At 36.1% G+C, this 17589-nt stretch overlaps 1 protein-coding gene across 12 annotated transcripts in view; it reads right to left on the bottom strand.

The window, feature by feature from the left end:
* The window catches only part of OPA1 (OPA1 mitochondrial dynamin like GTPase), a 101978-nt gene that overhangs the window by 20377 nt on the left and 64012 nt on the right, over positions 1-17589 (bottom strand). For 4 of the 12 annotated variants that reach the window (XM_054550284.2, XM_063721562.1, XM_063721561.1 and 1 more), the window contains 7 exons: positions 15996-16104; positions 15429-15508; positions 12036-12176; positions 9979-10095; positions 8597-8690; positions 7702-7812; positions 6053-6669 (listed from right to left, as the gene is read on the bottom strand). In XM_054550284.2, the coding sequence (XP_054406259.1) occupies positions 6569-6669; positions 7702-7812; positions 8597-8690; positions 9979-10095; positions 12036-12176; positions 15429-15508; positions 15996-16104 (753 nt within the window). In that variant the 3' untranslated portion in view covers positions 6053-6568. 12 annotated transcript variants of the gene reach the window in all.

Genomic DNA, 17589 nt, shown 5'->3' with positions numbered 1-17589 from the left:
TTTCTTATAACTATCCTATAAATCAGAACTATATTTTGGATTCAGTGAAAGGATCTTTTTACATTTAAGCAGTTATGATACATTTCTAATCCTAGCTTTTAAAATGGCAGTATTAGGTCACCTTGCTGCTGCTCCCTTTTAGTACCATAATTTCAAAAATACACTCATGCATTGTTTTCTCTCACTAAATGATATTATGAAGAACAAAGTTTTCATTTAAAACATGATTTGTTACTGAGGTGGCTTACTGAAAAAAGAAACTTCCATCTATAGCCTATATTTCTAAGTTTTAGAATCTCACGCAGACCTAAATAAAAAGGTGGTATCTTTGCTCCTTTCTAATTATCAAGAGAAAGCACAGGAAGAAGGATAAGAGGAGACTGGGAAAGCGAAGAAACACAAAGACAAGCCCCAACAGCATTGTCTACTCCCAAGAGAAACAAACTTTAAGTTTCCAGAAACAATTGCTCGCTGTCTGGGAGATGCTCAGGCATCAAACAATAAAGAACAGTCAACAGAGGCAAGAGGCCGAGCACGCTGCTGCGAGCCCGACTCTCTAATCCCCGCAAGCTCCAGTAAAAGGGCCAGCTGTTGCCACCTCGCGTAGGGAGTCAGCAGAGCAAATTAACTGTGGGAGGGAAAAAAAGCTGAGGATATTGGAAAATTCTAATTTATCAGCCTCTTTAAGCTATACTGCTTTTAACATTAAGGATATCAAACTATACCATTAAAATAGGCCTGCACAATGGTAGCCCAAGTGAAGGAATTTACTACTGTTTTCACATTTTATTGGTAAATGAGCTACAGCTCTGAAGTATTCAGTCTACTAAAGTATATCTTCTCTCACATAAAGAACAAGAAATAGGAATAAATACACTGCAACTTCTAATACGTTGCACTTTCAATCCAGCTCAACAAAAAGCCTCAACTTAAAATAACAGCCACCATTATGCTCAATTAAAGATTCTACAGATTTTATTAATATATCTGTTATAGCTGAACTTTAGGATTCTAAGTAGGAACACAACCTCATTGAAAAACTCTAAATATGGGGCAACTTAGACACTACTTACCCATGGTGGAATCTGATAAAGGATATCTAGAGACATGTTTACAAGTCATATAAAGAAAATTAACTTCCCTTGGTTTGCTTAGTGGTTTCATGCACACTGTACTGTTCATTTACTCAGATGTCCTATCAAAGTTCTCAATTTGAAAGATGCTTATATTATAGGAAGTACCTGTGGTAATAATGATTATCTTAATCATTATCATCATCACTAATATGTATGTCTTTCTGATCAACCCTGTGAAGGACACTGGTAACTATGGAAGCTTCTCAATATAAAGGACAATTTTATGTAATCATATTTTCCAAAGGCTTGAGTTTTTTCCTCCCTCTCAAATTATTTTGGCACAGTAGTTAAAAGACCCAGGCCCAAATCTCAGCTTTAGCATCTACTACCTACGGGTTTCTAACCCTCCATTTCATCTGTAAAATGAGAAAAATAACTACCTAACTCAAAAGTTGTGAGAATCAAATGAAAATTCACATAAAGCATTTAACCTAATATCTGGCACAAGAAAAGTATTCAAATGTTATTTTACACTCATAAACAGTTTCAAGTTTTTACACAAAATCAAAAGGAATTTATTGTAAAATAAGGAGAAAAGACTCCTTAGGTTTTTTTTTTTTTTTTTTAGATGGTGTCTCGCTCGCTCTGTTACCCAGGCTGGAATGCAATGGCACAGTCTTGGCTCACTGCTACCTCTGCCTCCCGGGTTCAGGCGATTCTCCTGTCTCAGCCTCCCGAGTAGCTGCAATTACAGGCGCCTGCCAACATGCCCAGCTAATTTTTGCATTTTTAGCAGAGACGGGGTTTCACCATGTTGGCCAGGCTGATCTCGAACTCCCGACCTCAGGTGATCCACCCGCCTCGGCCTCCCATAGTGCTGGGATTACAAGCGTGAGCCACCGCGTCCGGCCAAGACTCCTTAGGTCTTAGAGCAATCTAAATGATCAATAATGCCCCTTGAATGTGTCAGTATCAATAAGTCTCTGATTACACGCAAAGAGAATAAAAAGTGTAACAGGCTTTAGTGAACAAGAGTTCCAAGCAATTTCTATGAAGGTCCAAAACCTCACAATAACCTGGTAAACAGCTGATACAATGTTCACAGAACAAACAATAAAATAATTCCACACTGTACTGGTGAAACTCGGCTTAGCAGCAAACACTACTACCAATTGTTATTGATGCCCAGATACTTAGTTTCTGAGGTAGAATGGGGCAAAAAACAAATTCCACTTATGACAATCATAAGATAGATTTTATGAATCATAAAATAGATCATAATAGAAAGTACAACTTTGAATTGAGCTATAACATACCAATCTTCATGTCTCCAGAGAAAGTATTCTAAAGTTATAGTCTATTTCAATAAACAGATTGGACACATTACTAAAACTTACACTGGGACTCCAAATAGATTTTATCTAAGTTGACACCAAACTTAAAATATCTATTTAAAAAATCCTTTGAAACTGAATTTTCTACAAAATCAAAAGAATTTCATGAAAGTCCCAATGGGCATATTTTAACACCAGACAATTCTAAGTATGGGTAGATACTGCAAACAAGAAATTAAGGTAGAAAAATCAGCTGCATACCCTATTAAATTATCCATGAGGTAACTCAGTCTTTCAATGTCTTCAGGGATGATGTTCTCAAAAGTCTCATTTTCTCTAAAGTACTTTCACATGACCCTAATCCACTATTAGTTATAAAAACAAAATTTAATCTTTTTTTAACCTGTTATGCATAAACAATTTTAGACTTACAGAAAAGTTGCAAGACCACTACAAAGATCATATTTTTCCCGAAACATTTGTTGCAATCATGCGTTATCATCCCCAAATATTCTACTTTGTATTAGCTATGAATAACAGTATTTTCCAAAATAATCCCAACTTACTAAAAATTTAAAAATTAACACTGATATATTATTACAATGGAACCCTCGGATCCCCTTCAAATTTCACTAACTGGCCCATTAATGTCCTTAGAGCAAAAAGATCCAATCTAGGATCACATACTGCATTTAGTTTTAAGTCTCTTCCAACTGGAGCAACGCTTCACTCTTTCCTTGTCTTTCGTGATCTTGATGCATTTGAAGATCACAGGCCGGTTATTTTGCAGACTGTGCTCCAACTTGGGTTTGTCTCATGTATTGTTATGACTGCATTTAAGTTCTACATCTTTGGTAAGAAGATACTAGAAGTACTTCAGGAGTCTTCTTGCATTTTAGAGGATGGCATATGGTTTTGATTTGACCATTACTGATAATATTAACTCTGACCACTTGCTTAAAGTGATGATTGCCAGGCTTCATCCACTGTAAAGTTACTCTTTTCCCTCTTTTAACTAGTACATATTTTCTGTGAACATATTTTGCGTGATGACATAAACATCCCTTTTTGCATCACTGGTTTTATTCCCTTATTTATATAATTAGCAATGTATGGATTCCTATTTCATTCAATGAGTTACAATTTGTTACTGTCATTATTTTGGGGCCCAAATTGTCCCCAGCCTGGCCAGCTGGAGCCTCCTTCAGAGGGTTTCTGTGACCTGCTGACAACTCATCATCTTTCAAGCACTCCCTTCCTTTCTACACCCATAGGCTCATCCTGTCCTTTCCCTGCTCCAGCTATGGAATCCACCGTATCTCCAAAGAATCCTGGAACAGCCTCTCCTGAGACAAAATCATGTGAGCTCCTTTTTCATTTCTTCAATCTTCCTAACTCTAGTTTTATGGTTTCATTTCAATAGTGAACATAGTGTATCTTCTCCAGGATGTGAAAGAAAAATGTATTACTACTACTTGTACTCATCTTAAAGGGCAGTCAGGGCCGGGCATGGTGGCTCACGCCTGTAATCCCAGCACTTTGGGAGGCCGAGACGGGTGGATCATGAGGTCAGGAGATCGAGATCATCCTGGCTAACATGGGGAAACCCTGTCTCTACTAAAAATACAAAAAATAAGCCAGGCGTGGTGGCGGGCGCCTGTAGTCCCAGCTACTCGGGAGGCTGAGGTGGGAGAACCGCCTTGCAGTGAGCTGAGATCGCGCCACTGCACTCCAGCCTGGGCAACAGAGCGAGACTCCGTCTCGAAAAAAAAAAAAAGGTGGGGGGGAGTCTCCAAAGTAAGGAAATGATTTAAAATTGTACAAACTTAAAACTGGCAAAAAATATGAATGCATCAACATTTTAACAATCTATACAATATTCTGTAACATGTTGAAACTGTAGTAAAAACTTGATTGACTCCCTTTCTCCAAATCCAATCAACCAACACACTATGTTCTAATTGAACAGGCTATACTAGAAACTTTGATCCTTGTAATACATTAATAACTTGAATTTTGAAAGTTTTCTGGCTGAAGTATCCATGACCCTATTCCCAAGTGTCAGACCAAAGATAAACAGTAAGGAAAAGGCACTCTCCAGACTCTTTTCCAACTAATGGAAAAGTCATGGCTCATCTCCTTGAGGGTGACTGATGCAGCTGAGTCACTGGCAAAACCCTTCCTTCCAAGCACATTATTTGGTACATTAACACCATTATAATTTTATATGTACAGAAGCAGTAAATCTGTTGGAGTTCATTGTAGATTCTGGATATTAGCCCTTTGTCAGATAAGTAGGTTGCGAAAATTTTCTCCCATTCTGTAGGTTGCCTGTTCACTCTGATGGTAGTTTCTTTTGCTGTGCAGAAGCTCTTTAGTTTAATTAGATCCCATTTGTCAATTTTGGCTTTTGTTGCCATTGCTTTTGGTGTTTTAGACATGAAGTCCTTGCCCATGCCTATGTCCTGAATGGTAATGCCTAGGTTTGGGGGAGGGGGGAGGGATAGCATTGGGAGATATACCTAATGCTAGATGACGAGTTAGTGGGTGCAGCGCACCAGCATGGCACATGTATACATATGTAACTTACCTGCACATTGCGCACATGTACCATAAAACCTAAAGTATAATAATAATAATAATGATTAAAAAAAAAAAAGTAGTAAATCATTTCAAGGGAGTTATATGACTGCTTTCTCAGAAAAACCAGCAGTAGAACATAAAACTTGGCTTGACAGTGTACATATCTGAGTTAGTGTCTTTAAATAATCAAATTGGGAGCGGAGAGTAACGGGGTTGCAAAGCCTCTATTAAAAACATAAGAAAAGATACTTATCATTTTCCAATCACTTAAAAATGTGTTATGCTGGTAAAAGTCATTGAATTGTTTCACTGTCTTGATAATTATATCACGAGGGATATAAAAGAAATATATTTGTATACACTGTGACAATGATATACCTCTTCCTGTAACGGTACTAATTTAGCATGAAATTATGAGCCAGGGACTTGCAAATGTTTGCGGAAGTGATTTTAACAATCCTGAGAAATAACCACTATAATAGTCATTCTACAAATAAAGAAGCTAAGGCTCTGGGAGATTCCCTGCCAAAGATGACGCAGCTAGTAGTAAATGGCAATTCAGATTTGAGCACTATCTTCTACGTTAGCACAAACTTAACTATATTGCCAAGGTGGCATGAAAAAACCAAAAGTGACAGAAAATAAAAATAAAAGTTAAAATGAGATATGTTTCAAAAGAAGAATATGTAAAGGAAGAAAGAAAAGGAAAGGAGAAAGCAATGCAGAGCTTAGATTATTACTAGCGGGAGAGAATGGGACCACAAGGGCTGATGACAAGGGGCGAGCATGCTGCGCAGGCACAGGGTATCACATAGAAGAGCCCTGCCTGGTTTCTTGAGGATGATCCTATCGATTGTATTGTAATCCTACAACTCAGCTTAGAAACTGCTTTTAAATTTGCAGAACTTCTTTTTAATTTATTAATGATATCTTTTTTTTCTTTTAAATATCAGAAAACTAATAAGACAGGAAATTTAAGTACACGTTGAAATAAAAAGATACTTTGTTACACGAAGCTGAAGTAAAGGAAACTTATAACAAGATAGCCTCAAACAGAGGTACCAACTACAGGTATTTTATTTTTATTTAATAACAATAATGTTTCACTGATTTCCTTGAGTTCTCTAAGATCTAAGTAAATTTTAGTATGCAATCCTATCTTAAAGCTAGGAACCTACAAGAAAGAACCAAATATCTCCCCCAAACAGTGACAAAGTGATTATTAGTAGGGCCAAGCTAGGAGGGTGGGAAGGGGAAGCCATGGTAGCCTACTGCAGGTGTTAATGCCTGACCTGGGTTACAATGGGTTCACATGGGGCTGTTGGTAGCCTGGTCCAGTAATGAGGAGAGTATCTGTGCAGGAGGGTGGCCTGGTGCAGGCTGGCGAAGCACAGGCAGGGTAAAGAGGATATCTCCACAAAGGCATGGTCTGGCTTCAGGTGAGAAGGGAACCTGTCTGGGGTTGGGCAGGGGCTAGCAGGTGGGAAGGATGAGATGGGGAGGCACCTGGCACAAAGCGTCAGAGCAGAGCTCAGTAAAAACGACTCCATGAAGAAGAGCAACCTGGCACGGATGTCAGAGCCCAGACAAGGTAAAAGAAGTGGCAATGCTGGGTGCGGCGCCATGTGGTGGCCTGGTGTGTAGTGTTGAGTCCGAGCTGGGGAAAAAGAACATTTCTGCAATGGAAAAGGACATATCTTCATTCAAGTTGGGTTATGCATAGGAGGACTGACCAAAATATGAAAATATATTAAGGATACTAGAAGTCCGTTTTCTATCAGGAAAGGGAGTGACAAATATCGAAAGGGAGAACACTAGAACAAACCTTGTAATGCTGGATTAAAATGGGAAGTATCAGCATCAAATCACAGTTTTTAATAAATAAATATACACATGATTTAGGAATACAGATGTCAGTGTGTGTATATTCACCTGCACACACACAAACATACACAACACTTACTTCCTAGTTCTTTCCACTGAGAAACCAGGGAACAGTGATATTCCAATAACAGCATATATAATTTCTAGGTCTCCATTTCTAAACACCGTTCTTCAAAAAAAGGAAGCTGGGTCAGGTATTGAGCCTGGGACATCTTGTTATATGGAGGGATAATACTGGGACAACGGGTGAAACTTGAAAGGGGTTTGAGAATTAGATATTGTAATTTATCAGTGTTCGGTTGCTATGAGAAAATCTGTTTCTAAGAACTATACATGAACCTACTTGGAAGTGATAGGACTTAAGGTCAGCAACTTACTCTCAAATAGTTCAGAGAAGAAAAAAATTCCTTGTAATTTTTTTTTTTTTTTTTTTTGAGACAGAGTCTCGCTCTGTCGCTCAGGCTGGAGTGCAGTGGCAGGATCTTGGCTCACCACAAGCTCCGCCTCCCAGGTTCACGCCATTCTCCTGCCTCAGCCTCCCAAGTAGCTGGGACTACAGGCACCCACCACCACACCTGGCTAAGTTTTTTGTATTTTTAGTAGAGACAGGGTTTCACTGTGTTAGCCAGGATGGTCTTGATCTCCTGACCTCGTTTTCCACCCATCTCGGCCTCCCAAAGTGCTGGGATTACAGGCGTGAGCCACCGTGCTCAGCCCAATTCCTTGTAACTTTTCTGTAAGTTTGAGATTAAATGGATCAACAAACAAATGGAAATGGGAAAGGTGGAAAGGTAGTAAGGTAGAGGGCAGTAAGAACTACTTACTGAGGTCTTCCGCCAGTTGAACGCGTTTACCAGTAAGCAATTTAATCTTCTTCTCACCGTCTTCAGCAAAGTCTTCCAATACCTCTTTAACATTTTTCTCTAATCGCCTAACTGTTTAAAGAAAGTTAAAAAACCTGAGGAGCATCGTTTTTATAAATGAATAAAGATGATAAAATTAACCTATATATGGAGAGTAAATTTTTTATCACGTTAGAACTATTGCTAAGTTAATACTTTTCATAGTCATAGAAAATCTCTGTTATACAGTAGTTTTATCAGCATGAAACCTATATAGTCTCAGAGAATGTCATATTCTTAAGCTATACACTTTAATGGAAGCGCAGATTTCCCAAAAAACTAAGTGATACCTAGGAGTCCATTCCCAACAGAGTTTCATGCAATGAAAATAAACTCCTGGTATGTTTTATCACCCATCTTTTCCAATTATGATTTATTTAAAAAGCAAATAATAATTTTTTTCTTTTTTTTTAAAGAGACAAGGTCTTACTCTGTCACCTAGGCTAGAGTGCAAGTAGTATGATCATAGCTCATTGTAGCCTCAAAATCCTAGGACTCAAGTGATCCTCCCACCTCAGCCTCCCAAGCAGCTAGAACTACAGATGTGTGTCACTATGCCCGGCTAATTTATTTTATTGTTTGGTAGAGAGAGAGTCTTGCAATGTTGCCCAGGCTGGTCTCAAACTGCAGGCCTCAAGTGGTTTTCCTGCCTCGGCCTCTCAACATGCTGGGATTACAGGCATGAGCTATCACACCTGGCCAGTTTTTCTAATAAATCTATTTTTGGGAAGTATTTTGGAATCCTTCTATTAAATATGGATATTACCAGTATTATTTTTTAATGTCAAAATAAGACTGCAGTCCCTATGTGGCTTACCTTCAGTATTTGTAAGTTGTTGCCTTAAAGTATTTGCGGTGATAGCAAGCATGCGCTGTATACGCCAAAACAAAACCACATCATTGCATTCCAACTGAAATATTAAGTAACTAAGATTACCAGATGCAAAGTTAAAATGAAAACTATAATCATAAACACATACAACTACTAGAACCAGTACGTCCTAAGCTTAAAAAGTACCCAGATTTACCTAATGCATATACTGTAGATGTAAGCTACAGAATCCTTTCTGCACGGAGCCATGAAATTCTGCATAATTTGGCTTATATCTGTCTGACACCTAGATAGCTTTGTTTCAATTCTAATGACAAAGCAAATAAGCTTGAGTAGTAGCAAATTCCATTACATTGTATGTAAGTTGAAATTCATAGCATATACCCTCCTTTTATATTTAGTTTCAGTAACCATGTTTATCTTAAATACGTCCTTAGGTTAACCTCTTTTCTTTGAGTCTGTACTCAAGCCATTTTTAAAATTCAGCTGTGTGAAAATAAATTGATGTATTTAAAAAAAAGCTTATTCTACAGAAGGCAGTTTCTACAGAAGTTTCTTCTTTCTACAGAAGTTTCTATAGAAAGTTCCCTCTACAATTAAAATTATGCAAAAAAACTTGCCACTTTTAATTAGGTGCATTTAAATACAAATTTATTTTCATCTACTGAAAACAAAAGAACAGCATGTTAGAAGTCTCAATTAAATAAGACTGTCGATTAACTGAGCTTTTTCAAAAGGATATTTAAAAGCATTTTTGCTTGTAAGAAAATGCTGAAAACATATCAGCCTGCTGCCACCTAGGGGTTACTTTAAATTATGAATCATTTAATACAAGAACTTTATGATTATTTAAAACAAGATTTAGTGATATGAAGAAATAATTGACACCTGAAAAAAGCATGATAAAAATTGTTTTGCAGTATGATTTCCATTATGCAAATGGATGGTTATGTTACACACACAGATAGACACACACTTTCTCTTTCCCTGTCTGTCTGTCTCCCTGTGTACAGAAAAAGTTGAATAGAAATACATAAAAATGTTAACTAAAATTCTTACAGGTCAGGGAATAAGGGACTATTTCCTGTTACTTTTTTTTTTTTTTTACTATTTATATTCACACTTTTTTTTACTATTTATATTCACACATTCTTACAAGCATTGGGGATAATATGCATGTATTACGAACAAAGTGGCAAAATATCTTTGAAAAGATAAGAGTTAGATTATTCTTTATAAATAACACATACTTTTTTTCCCCAGATGATCAAAGGACTTAAAACTAATGCTTAAGCTAAAGTTTACTTTTAAGCATATTTTAACAACTGTTGCTTAAAAATATTTCTCTTTGTTTTTGGAAACCTTACCTCAGAATCTACAAAATGCCTTTGGTAGTAATAAAAACCTCTTCGACAAAGGTTACAATGGTTTAGAGCTGTTTTTAAAAAATGTCTTCTATAAACTTGATGCCAAGTATCCTTAATCTAAAATGAGAAAAGAAAACAAAGCCCAGAGTTACTGTATATTCTTCATGTTGATCAACCACACTGAGAAGTTGTACAAAAAATTTACTTACCAAAAAAGTTAATTAAAAGCAAAAGCAAGGTTATTCTTTACACAGGTATTCAAATTTTTTTATTCACTTACTTTTTTTAAGACCAAGATTAGATTTACTACTACTCTGACCCATTACCAGTTTATGTACTTAAAAATTAGCAATGATTTCAACAAATGCTGTTATTCTAATCAAATAATCATCTTGTGGAGTAGACAGGGTAGGTATTAACTTCCCCTAGTTACAGGTGAGGAAACCAATGCAGGAAGAGGTTGAAAGCCTTATCTAAAAACAGAGTTAGAACTTAAGAAGATGGTCTCAGATCATGTCTATCAACTCAACATTTCCTTTCTGTTTATAAAATTTTACTGCTACCATACCAATATGATCCCTATCACTTTATTACTAGATAGTCTGAGCGTCCAATATTCTTTAATACCCTCTGTCCTTTTTTGAGCAAAACAACAATAATGTTAATAGAACAAACATCAACCCCTTCTGACAGATGAGGAAAGTGAGGTCAGAAAAGTGGTATCAATTATTAAAGGACATATTATTAGCTAATATAATGGAAATACACTAGAATTCACATGTCCTGACATTTAGTCCATGCAATATTCTTCTCGTGGTACTTTGCTACTTATTTTGTAACTTTGCAAAGTGCACTGAACAAACTGTCACTTAAAAAACCTAAGGTTTTCTTGGTCTTAGAAACTAATTAAGACATACAGTCAATCCATTGCCTAAGACATGAGCAAAAACTTAAAAAAATCACGTAACATCTCTTCTATACCACTCTGAAGAGACAATCCCTCCTACTGTATTCACCAACGTGCCACAGAACGTTTAAAAGTGTCAAACTGAATATAACTTATTGTTAACGAGAGCTGGGACCAACAAGAATAAAACCTAAATCCACATTCAACTCAAACAGCTCATGTAATCATTAGCTTTCATCTCATTTTCAATTTATAAATAATGCTAGATATATATAACTGCTTTGAGTTTTACCAATTTTATTTTTATTTTTTTGCCAATTTTATTTTTATTTTTTTACTTGTTCTGACCTCTGGTGGAATTTAAAATAAGTATACTCATCCCTCAAGTACAGAAACATAAAGAGCACATAATCTTTAAAAGAGTTTGTGTGGCTTTGAAATTTGTTAATGATTGCTTTCCCCACTAGACTTATTTTTCTAATTGTGTTCACTTAAGCTAATGTTATAAGGAGCTTTTAGAATTCCTTACATCTTAACTAAGCAATAGAGAATGTATTTTTTAAAAAACGTGGGCCCAAAAGTATTTTTTAAAATTCACCCTCAAAAAAGCATCATGAAGGTAAGCAAAAAGTAGCCTAAAGTGTAGACTATTTTTATTCTCACACTAACAAAAGAGGAAAATGGAGAAAGAATGCAATGGTCGTATCCAATTTAATAAAAACAACATTTTTATTTTTTCTGAATCCACTCACATCTAATTGAGTTACATTTGACCGTAAACCACACACAAAAACACATATATATGCCATTTTTAAACAGAAATTCTATTTTGCAATCTGAAACAGTGTGACGTGGGGCAAAGGTCTAGGTCGGTTTCATCCCATTTTGCATGAACTGACTGTTGACCATTGAACTTGCCAAAGTAAATTTCTCCATTTACAAATTAAAGCATTACCCTTAAAAAAGCAATACGGAGAATAAAATTCCTTCTCTTCACGCAATCAAAATGACTAAGCTTTTACTGTCAGCAAATGTACACAACAAAAGTCAAATTAAGCACTTAAATATCTAACTAACACATGTAGTAACATTTACTGCAAGAAACAAATATTAAGGAAGCAGATTCCTGCTTCTCAGCAGTATTTATTACCAAGCTTGGATCTACTTCTACTCCTCGGGATTCAAGGTTCTTCCGGACTGTGGTTATTTCATCACTTGCGAGATAAGCTGGATGCTCCTCATTACATTTCAACATCTTCTCCAATTCATTCTTGGTTTCATTGTGAACACACTTTAAAATGTTTAAAAAAGGACTGTGTTTAGACGGTTCATAATTTGGCGCTTGAAAAACAGTCTCAATTTTAATAAATATATTACTATTGCATAAAAGATAACACAAGCTTAATTACAACAAACGAGAAAGAAACACAAGAAAGAACACAGCACCCTGGCTTATGAATATAGTAAATGGCCTATGAATGCAGAACAATTTGCCTTATGAGAAGAGAAAAACCCCAGAGATTAGCCCTACTTGTTATGTGTTTACTTTTGCTGAAATGTTTTTCCTGTGGAAGTTACAGCACCAGGAATCTTACCATGTATCTTCTTTCTTTCTTGACCATAGGGTATAATTTGAATCTAGGAAAAAGCACCTTGAATGCATGGGAAGAGCTGATGTTCTAAAATGCTTCATATCTACGAACTATACTTGAGAATGAGATTACTGTAAGGACTTAAACCTGTTGACATGTTTCTTTTCCAATAAATATAAAATGCATAGTTTGATTTTTAAAAAGCCTTTTCATAAAAAATGGCACTTCAGATTGCTCCTGTGAGGTATCTAACCTTCTTAAATTCACTTCCAGTCTCTTCTCTGTAATTATTCATAATCTCTTTACCAAAGGAGGAAAACGTACATACACTAGTTATGTTTGATAACAAGATTCTTATACTGTGTTAAATTAATCTTGTCATTTTTCAAACTGCCACTCAAAATTGTATGATAGAAGAAACTAGCTTTAAATTCAATCATTACCCTAAATAAATTACTAGAAAATCTATCACAGCTATGAAACTGTTTTTTTTTTTTTTGCCCCAAACTCTATCACAGCTATGAAATCTGAGTAGACAAGATTAACACATAAATGCAAACAATTAACTTGTAAATGGAACTACTAATTAATACTCTCTGAAAACTAACACTTTAGAAAAAAGAGCATTTGATAAAGAGAAAGTTCACTATTTGCTTAAACATGTACTATTCAGTCTGAGATGGAAAGGAAATCGCTGGTAATGGTGTTCCCAAGCTCATCCTGCCTCGTGTTTTACTTCCCCCTTTGTACCCATCATTTGACTGTCACCACACTTGGCCCTTAGAAGAGAGAACTACTCTTGGATCTATCCTGACCACAATTTCCATTAGTTTGGCTTAAACAAGGTGAGAATGTTTCAAAGGGATGAATTTTCCTAGAAAACAAACAAAAGAAACACAAAAGCACAAAATACTTTTCAGAGAATGGATTTCTCATCTTTAAGCTTCTTTTCCTGCCAAATCCTGTCATTCAGCTAAGTAAACTTACAATGTGAGACTTAGGGATATTCTCAACCTCTGCTAGAATCTATGTCTCACTGTAACCTCCAGGTATGAGGTTGAAAACACTTGTTTTCAACTGGGAGTGGGAGGGATAGAAAGGATAGAGAAGGAGAGCTTGACTCAGTGAGCCTGACATGAGGCTAGCTTTTGAAGGAAAAAACAAAACAATATATATAAGCTCCTCCCCGGGTGATTCAGATGCCCCTCCCTTCTATATTCCAAATTATGGCCTCTGTTCTACAGTCAACCTGGGTCTCACACATGCTGCCCTGAAATCCTGCAGGGAGAAGGCTCTTCTCTCAAGGGTTTCCAGATTCCTCTTCTAGGCTTACAGACCCTTTGCACTGACTTTAAAGTGAACTCCTTTGCTTCTCTTGAAGGGATTCCCCTATGGGTTTAAGTTCCTGACAAAAATAACTTATGAGCAGGAATCATTTCTTTCAGAGAGCGTTTGGCCAAAGCACATTTACCACCAGTCAGTTGCTGAGGCAAGTTCTGCCACCAATTGTTCTAGAGACTTTAGGCCTAATATCAGTAAGCCTTGAAGACCAGATACCATTTTTCTTTTGCAGTTTATCTCCCTTACAGCAGCTCTTTCTAATCAATGCATCTTCCTCTATCAAAGTCAGAAACCTTGGAAGGATCTCTAGAAATTCTCTTCTGACAGACCTCCTTCTCTCAGCCCATCTGTAGAGCAGAGATAACCAATGCACCCTGAACACATGCATAACCCAATAACTAACTGTCTGCTTCCTCAGCTTCGCTTCAGTCTCTTAATGGCTCATTTTTCACAAAAGTCATTATCAAAAAAAAAAAAAAAAAAAAAAACAGAGAAAGAGACTGTCTCTTCATTATTTTGAGGGAAGTTGAGACTCACAACTGATAGAGAACTTATGAAACAAGAAATATGGGAAACTAGGAAAAAAACAGGATATATATTATACAATTAACTGTATTTAAAATGAAAATGAAAATATAAAGTAAAGAAATAGGGACATCTCATTTGGTCAATTTTTATTCTCTTTGTCTCCTCTATTTTTCCATTACTTGATCTCCTTTCTCTAAACGAATTCAAGGAACAAAGCAAACAAGAAAAGAAAATGGATTGGATGCTAAATCTTTTTCATCTTCATTATGTCATTAATTTATGTAGTTAGATTCTATATTCTATTTAGATTCTTTCATTTAAGGAATGAACAAGGAATGAGACAGTGGTATAATACTGAATGCTAGATAGGAAAAGAAGCTATAAGAATCAGAAAGGAATGAACGGGGTGGAGGTGAGGGGTAGGGACTTTAATGGTAGATATAGATAAGATAATAAAATAAGGCAAAAAAATTGTATCTTTCCCCACCAATCATATTCATTGTACATCCTCTGAAAACCTTAACATTTTTTTCTATTCACAAGTTATTTTCCCTGCAGCTTCGATCTCCCAGGCTCAAGCAATCCTTCCCACCTCAGCCTCACTAGTAGCTGGGCTAACAGGTATGTGCCACCACACCTGGCTAATTTTTTTTGACTTTTAGTAAAGAGGAGGTCTTGCTATGTTACCCAGGCTGGTCTCGAACTCCTGAACTCAAGCGATTCCTCTGACTTGGCCTCCCAAAGGGTTGTGATTACAGGAATGAGCCACCATGCCTGGCCTGTTCATAACTTTAATCTTCCTTTTTACCTCAAACAGGGAATTGAAATGAACAAAGTAATCAACCACAAAAGGGGCATGTTTCATCTCTTGTCTTTTAACAACATGGCTACTTCACTTAAAAAAAACTTTCTTATGTAGTTTATTCTTTATTCTAAAGATTCAATATATTTTAGAAAGTATGATATAAAATATTTAAAATTCCTGAGACTGGTCTAGAGCCACAAAAAGGTTATATTTTAATGCCTGAATTAAAATGAACAAAATTATATCATCTTAAGACTAGAGACTTGTTTATTTTTACCTGTTCTTGGGTCCGATTCTTCCAGTATAACCATCGCTTTTTCCAGTCTGGACCCACCATGTTTTCAATTGCATTTTCAGCTAGAAAAAAAAAAATTAATTTATCAAGAATTTTATCACTTACCTGTACACAAATTATAGCTAATAATGGTCTTGCTTTCTTAACTATTTCAAAGTGCTGTATCATATGAAGGCAGTTGAAATAAAGGAAAAAACCCACATGACTGATATGGCACATGTGTAAGAGTTTAATTATATATGTGTTTATGATACCTAAAAGTATAATTGCTTATAAAATTCCTATAAGTACAGTAACAAACATACTAAAATATTCTCCATTATAGCTTTATAGAATATATGTGCATATAAGCATCATGTGTCCATTTTATTCATTGGTTTTAGTAGCTACAAAGCAGTTGACTAAAAAAATTTCACAAATAATATTGAACTATAGTATTAATGACAAAGACTTTGAAATGTTAAATATATTTCTACAAATGTTCACTAAAGTTGGATGACTCCTTCACCACTGTGAACTCAGAACTCAATAAGCCGTGTCTCTACTTACTATCCTTGAGCCGAGCCTGCAAAGCCTCTTCCATAAAATAAATAGCTGCATCCCACTGCTGTTTATCAGATATGGATCGGTCTTCCAAAGCATTGTGTTGAATAACCCTCTAAAAATAACAAGAAAAGAAAAAGCCAACTTGTTTGACATCTCATCATTTTAGTAGTTTTATTCAAATTGACAGTATAATAAATATGGAAAAATAACCATGTATATAAACCAGCATAAAAATATATCCTTCCCATAAAAATGCATAAGCTCCTCTTACTTTCCTACTTATTTGTTAGTTTGCTATCTAAAAAATAAAGAGTGGAGATTCTCTCCTGGTCCAAATTAAACAAACTAACCATATGGGGTGCGTGGGTAATATTACACATTTACATTATACAAAATATTACACATTTACATTATACAAAATATTACAAATATAACTACATGAAATGCAACATCTAGAAACCTAAAATTCAGGGCTTAATAATTCAGATCATGTTCATCTCTCCTTTTTGCCATATGACCTATGTTAGCCATTTCAAAAATGAGGAGAAAAAAATTAATAACCATTATTCCCAGTGTTAACAGTAATGAAAAAAGTAATAAGGTAGACACTTAAAAGGTCTATAAAATCATAAAAGTTATTTATTACAGTTGAAAATTGGCTTCCAAATTTTATAACTTTTGGATGAATAAAAATGAAACTATTTTCTCAGTAAGCCAGTCTTAATAAGGCATTAAACAAGAATAAATATGGTTTTCTTTTTTTTTTTTTTTTTTGAAAAGGAGTTTTGCTCTTATTGCCCAGGCTGGAGTGCAATGGCACGATCTCAGCTCACTGCAACCTCCCCTTCCCGGGTTCAAGCAGTTCTCCTGCCTCAGCCTCCCGAGTAGTTGGGATTACAGGCATGCACCACCATGCCCAGCTAATTTTGTATTTTTAGTAGAGACGGGGTTTCTCCATGTTGGTAAGGCTGGTCTCGAACTCCCAACCTCGGGTGATCCACCCGCCTTGGCCTCCCAAAGTGCTGGGATTACAGGCGTGAGCCACCATGTCCAGCCATAAAGACAAACATTTCTTTAAAACAAAATTATAATTACAACCAGCTAATCACAACCAGCTCTGCATTTTCCCAGAAAATCGCTCAATCCTGTAATTCAACAACACCTCTAGTAACTCTGAGCACAGCAGGCACTTAACAGATTTGATTTTGGTAGTGAGAGCATTCTACATAACAAAAGATTTATCAGGTGGTGTCAGGAACCAGGCTTTGCCATTAGAGAGGGGCTTGAATCCCAGCTCTGTCAATGACAATAATAGGAGTAGTTAAGAATTAAATCAAATAATGCTTGCAAAATACCTAGCAGAGTTCCTGGCACATAGTGAGCATTCAATACATGGTAGTTGGTGTTATGATTTCAGGCGTCTAACATTTTATAATCCACTGAAAACCAACGCATTTAGTTCCTTTCATTGCCACAGAGGGTAAAATTAGAAGCACCTGTCTACAGACAGGCCCATAAAATGGCTAATAGATGACATTTGTAGAAGTTTAGCAGTCTGTTTACTGCAAAGTTTTACTTTTTTCTGAAATGACAGCCA

This window comes from Pongo abelii, chromosome 2 (assembly GCF_028885655.2).
Source record: "Pongo abelii isolate AG06213 chromosome 2, NHGRI_mPonAbe1-v2.0_pri, whole genome shotgun sequence".
Classification (NCBI taxonomy): Eukaryota; Metazoa; Chordata; class Mammalia; order Primates; family Hominidae; genus Pongo; species Pongo abelii.
Note: the sequence above shows the minus strand (reverse complement) of the source record. Positions and strands in the feature narration are given on the sequence as shown.